The sequence below is a fragment of the Schistosoma mansoni genome (assembly GCF_000237925.1).
Source record: "Schistosoma mansoni, WGS project CABG00000000 data, supercontig 0612, strain Puerto Rico, whole genome shotgun sequence".
NCBI lineage: Eukaryota > Metazoa > Platyhelminthes > Trematoda > Strigeidida > Schistosomatidae > Schistosoma > Schistosoma mansoni.
In genome coordinates, this window is record NW_017386369.1 from 7,341 (window position 1) to 13,196 (window position 5,856).

The 5,856-nt window shown below is 37.0% G+C and overlaps 1 protein-coding gene across 1 annotated transcript; it reads left to right on the forward strand.

Moving 5' to 3' along the window:
* Nucleotides 1-3,389: 3,389 nt before the first annotated feature.
* On the forward strand, nucleotides 3,390-3,590 carry Smp_205760 (unnamed protein product; the record flags this gene model as incomplete). The annotated part of the gene is made up of 1 exon (XM_018795709.1): nucleotides 3,390-3,590. The coding sequence occupies one exon, from the start codon at nucleotides 3,390-3,392 to the stop codon at nucleotides 3,588-3,590; it is 201 nt and encodes a 66-aa protein (XP_018644771.1).
* Between the last annotated feature and the right edge of the window lie 2,266 nt (nucleotides 3,591-5,856).

Sequence of the window (5,856 nt, forward strand, 5' to 3'; positions counted from 1 at the left end):
TGATTAGTACTGAAGTGGACGGAGACTGAATCATGAAGACGTCAACGTCTGGAGGGAAGCACGGGATACAGTGGACAGCTGGGATGCAGATGGACGATTTCGACTTCGCAGATGGTCTAGCTCTTCTATCACACACGCAACAACAAATGCAGGAGAAGACGACCAGTGTAGAAGCGGCCTCAGCAGCAGTAGATCTCAATATAAACAAAGGGAAAAGCAAAAATCTCCGATACAGTACAACATGCACCAATCGAATTATACTTGACGGAGAAGCTTTGGAGGATGTGGAAACATTTACATATCTGGACAGCATCATTGATAAACACGGTGGATCTGATGCAGATGTGAGGGCGAGGATCGGCAATGCAAGAGCAGCATATTTACAACTGAAGAACATCTGGAACTCAAAACAATTTTCAACCAACACTAAGATCAGAATTTTAATACAAATGTCAGGACAGTTCTACTGTATGGAACAGAGACGTGCAGAACTACGAAAGCCGTCATGCAAAAGATACAGGTGTTTATTAACAGTTGTCTAAGCAAAATACTTCGGATCCGTTGATCAGACACTATCAGCAACAAGTTACTGTGAGAGACAACTAACCAGATTCTAGCGGAGGAAGAAATCAGGAAGAAGCGCTGGAAGTGGTTAGGACACACTGAAGAAATCACCCATCACCACTCACAAGACAAGCTCTCACATGGAATCCTGAAGGCCAAAGGAGAAGAGGAAGACCAAAGAACACATTAAGCCGAGAAATGGAAACAGACATGAGAAGAATGAACAAAAGTTAGATAGAACTAGAAAGGAAGGCTCAGGACAGTGTGAGTTGGAAAATGCTGGTCGGCGGCCTATGCTCCATTAGGAGTAACAAGCGTAAGTAAGTAGTGGACGGACACAAAATTGGGGTCAACCAAATGCATCTCAATGCATCAGACGAGGTTTTGTAATTAGACAAATGATTCTTCTTACGTTTGATATTTATGTTTCGAAGAACTGATAATCGGTCAAAATAACATTGTTAGATAAAAATGATCTAAAGTTTATTTGTGTGGAAATTGACTTTTTCCAACTATTTATCAAGTACTTCAGCGATGACATGATTTGGTTTGCTTTAATGTAGACAGAAGGAAAAAGTATTGGATACTTAATGTATTTAGCATCGAAAAACCATCAATAAAAACTAAGCATTCGATGTAAGGTCACTTTAATAGCCACAAACAGCTTTCATGTACCATGTTGTTATGAATGGATAGATTATGACTAACCATGAAACCTAGGACATGCATTTCATCTTATTTGCACCTGTCAGCAGAATCCATATATATATCACAGTGTTGGTGTTTACATTAGGACATTTCAAACACTCACTAATGATGGTATAAACACCTCACTTGTTGCATGAGCTACTAACTACTTGGAATCGGTTATTCAACGACTAACCAGTTGATCATTCGCAGTGAAGAGTAGTAGGTTAGGATTCTACTGCAAACACATTCAGCCAGCAAGTCCTGAATTTAACGGGATGTGGGACATAGACTCCACTGCTACTTACAACACATGTGTTCTGTTAAACTTGTGACAAAATGACTATATAGAGACAAACCACACAGGATCCATATATACAAGTGAAAATTGATCAAACATCAGTCCTGAATATAAACAACGAAGTAGTTCAAAGCTTTATTGATTATAAGATATATGTGATCAGTCTCGGTCAATTCAAGCTACCAAATAATAGAAGTATCCTATATGAAGTTATTCAATAAGTGAATTCTAACTGTATTGAACTTCATTCAGAAAGTTGATTAATTTCACAGCACAATGTGAATTACATTAAAGCATTCAAATTTTCAAAAGAAAGTTGAATTGAACTCTTCAACCTAGAGAATTATACAGAAGATGATTTAATAAAATTTACACAATTAGGATTTATTCTTTAATCGAAATGATTTTATCTGTTTACAGTATAGTTAATATTTCTAAACAATCTATTCGTTATAAGTAAAGATGGATAGTGGCTAGTAGTGGAATCCATTTTGATGCGCGTCACTTCATCCTATTTGGGACTCGTCAGTTGGATGTACCTGTATTTCAGAGTTGATATTCACTCTCGAACTCGAACTCAGTACCGTTTGCTTCAAATGCCATCGCGTTATCCACTCAGCTAATGAGTCCTGATAGCCACCTGCTTGTGCGATGGGGTGAACGGTACTGAGATCAAGTCTCGGAGTGAACATCAACTCTGAGATGTAAGTACATGCAGCTGACGAGTCTTAAATAGGACGAAGTATCGCGAGTCAAACTGGATTCCAATGCTAACCACTATCCATCTTTGCTTATAATCCTTGTGAATGAAGACTATACCAAGGCAATACTCACAGAATACACATATACCAATAAGACACTGATCAATTACAGTCCTAAACATCCTTATAATTTATGTAGAAAAATGAGAAAAAAAAGAGAAGAAAAGAAAAAAGTAAATTCGATGAGAAAATAGAAATACACATATAGACATTGATGCAAATATCGATCGATTTTTTGACGGGCTAGGCGGATTAGGGACCAATAGGGACGCGAGATTACTCATACTGATTTGACGTCCTTGATTGTCACAGTGTTAAGGTCGTAGAGGTCGTATTTCTATTGGTGGATAATTCACGCGAGTTACGTCCTTGTTTAGTTTGTAAGGTCATAACAAATTAGCGACGACCTTGAGCAAGTCATAACGATACTAAAAGATTTTTACAGTAAAACTTAATCAATTATATCTTAGCTACTTAAAGAAAATTGCACTGAACAGTGTTAAAATCCTGATCTAGAAAAGAATGATGAACTGCTTGAATGACTAAAGTATCTACCTATAAATAGACCGTTTACAACTACAGGAATAACTAGGCAAATGTACACGGTAAAATGAAAAAAATCTAGCCTACTACTAGACTACTTGAACGATCGAACCCTGAACGTCTCAAGAGAGAAGACAGAAGACTAGTAAGTAGTAGTTTATTCCCCAAGGCAGTGTCAAAATATAGTACAGAAATCTCATGTACTTATAGTTTTTTGACTGAGAGTAGATCATCATTTCGAACAACCAATAGGTGCATATGAGGTCACTCTTATACATCCAATGGGGAAGCTACACGTTGACATTCTAGAATATTCCCCTAGCAGTGATTGAATGGGATGTCTTCAGCTCTTTCTGGGCTTCTTAAGGCTTCCTAGAGTTTACCAACGAGCAATCCTAAAATATTCTTAACCTTTAAATGTTTATGTTGAAAACACTACAATATTCATCTATCCTACATATTGGTCTGTTTTGCTTCTTTGTCTTAAAGGATTTATCATTGAACAAAAGTGACAGTTTAGTCAAAATAAAAATATGTCAACTTTAAGTCAACAACGTAAACTAGTTGAACAATTACGTCAAGAAGCAAATTTAAATCGTCGTCCTGTCTCTGAATGTGTACAAGAAATGATTGTGTATATGGAACAGAATCGTGATAAAGATTGTTTATTTTCAGGATTTGCTAGTAAAAAAGATAATCCATTCCAAGAAAAAGGTGGATGTGTGGTGATTTAGGCAATTTAGTAAATGGATAATAAAACAAATAACTTTGACTTAATGTTCAATCCTTCTTATGCTTCTTTTTTCCGTTTTTGTTTATGTAACAAACAGTTCTTTTGAATTCACTTAGTATTGTTTGTCTGAATCTTCCCATCGATGTGTTTAGGACTGCAACTGGTCAGTCTCTAATTGGCATATGTGCATACTGTGCCTATTGCCTCGATATACCTTAATTCACAAGCGTGGTAAGCAAAGATGGATAGTGGCTAGCAGTGCAATCCAGGACGAGCGTTTCCTCCTATCTGGGACTCGTCAGGTGGATGTACTTACATCTCAGAGTTGATGTTCACTCTGGGACTCGAACCCAGTACCCTCGCTTCAAACGCCATTGCATTATCCACTAAGCAATACGCATAGTAAGCAATATATACCAATAACAGACTGATCAATTGCAGTCGTGGAAACCAATGGGAAGATTCAAACAAACAATACTAAGTGAAATGAACAAAACAAGTTACCATTGTCATCATAAATTGAAATCTATTATAATTAAATACTTTAAGTTAACTAATTTCCATAGAAAATTTCATTGCAGTTCTGAACCGACCATAATTGAACAATCCAGAAGCACTGGAAGGCTGTTTCATCCTAGTGTAGGGCTCCTAGAGAGTGCATATCTACGACTTCGTACTCAGCCGACTAACCAAGAACCTCCAGTCTTGCACGTGAACTCTCAACATATTGACCATTGAGCCAGAATCTAACGGTGTTGATGTTTGTCTTGAACTAATCCACGACTTTGAGCGACCATGTCTCATAGTCTTTGATGGGTGACTGCTTCACATCCAACATGGATTCGATGAAAAATATTTTCTTAAGGGTAAATAAAAGTAGTCCTATGTGCAAATCACAGAATAGTTACTCGAATACGTTTCATGGCATCGTATTGCTTGAATAGTTCTGTCCGATTTACTAAGTATTTTACATATTTAAGTGTTAACAAGAAAGTGTCAAAGGGTTAACTCAAGTTTGATACAAGAACAGATGAATAACAAGTCAGTGAAGTTTAATAACTTCACAACGGTGCATTCGACCTCCAGATTGGTCGTTTGTACACACGACTGAGTAGTAGCATGCTAGATATGAATCAGTTCTACAGTACTCACTCATTCATAAGATGACAGTTTGTAATCCCAAATATTTTCAGACAGAACTCATTGTATTTACTGATTCAGGGGGATCTTTTTGTTAGTTGAATTTATATTTATATATGTCACTCGTTCTTCCATCACTGTATTACAGGTTCAAGCCATACTCTATTACCATTGATTTTAATAGATTTTCACCAAGCGTTGCACGTGAGGTCTTGCTCAAAACACGTTAAGGGAACTGTATTTGGTTACTGACTTTTATCTCTAAAAGGCATGTTGGTTTCGAAAACTTCACTATCATCTCTTGGATAAGGAAATATTTTATATAACAATTCAATAGTAGTCGATTTATAAATTAGGTTGTCAGAGACAGTTAGCGGGAAGTCCTCTTTGAGATGAGCTTCAATATGTTTGGAACTCATCATTAGAAAAAGTTTGAAACGAAATGGCGGTCCCCACGGGGCTGAAAGCTACCCCATTCACTGTCATAAATTAACATGTGTATATTCAACTATTCGAACACTTACTGCTTTACTGATCCCCAAATAGAAATTCATTCCATGATTGTTTAAACAAATCAAATCAAGACATTCCTTCGAAGAAGTTATTGAATTCAGTGCTTTATAACCAGATCAGTAGAATACGATCAACATTGAAGACAAGTTAAACATAGATTTGACTGCTACTCAGTGATCAATTGGTGTACTCACTTAATAAATTTTGGTTAGTATGTGATTGAATTTCGTAATAATTACTCATAGGAATTGAAAAGGAATCATTTTAAATGGTAAAAAACAAAAGTTCAACATTAGGTATAATAGAAGAATAAACAGAAGGAGCTTTTATGGAGATTTAAGTAATTTTATAGTTGAAATCATGAGTCAATTGAAGCCAGAACACCGTGGAAAACCTCGAAGCACTGGACGGCCTTTTCGTCTTATTGTGAAACTCCTCACCAGTGCGCATCGACGATCCCGCACTCGCGAGATTCGAACCCAGGAACTTTCAGTCTCGCGCACAAGATAATGGATGCGCACTGCTGAAAAGTCTCAGAATAGGATGAAATGGCCGTTCAGTGCTTCCAGGTTTTCCATGGTGGTCTAGCTTCAATTAACTCATGATTTCAATTA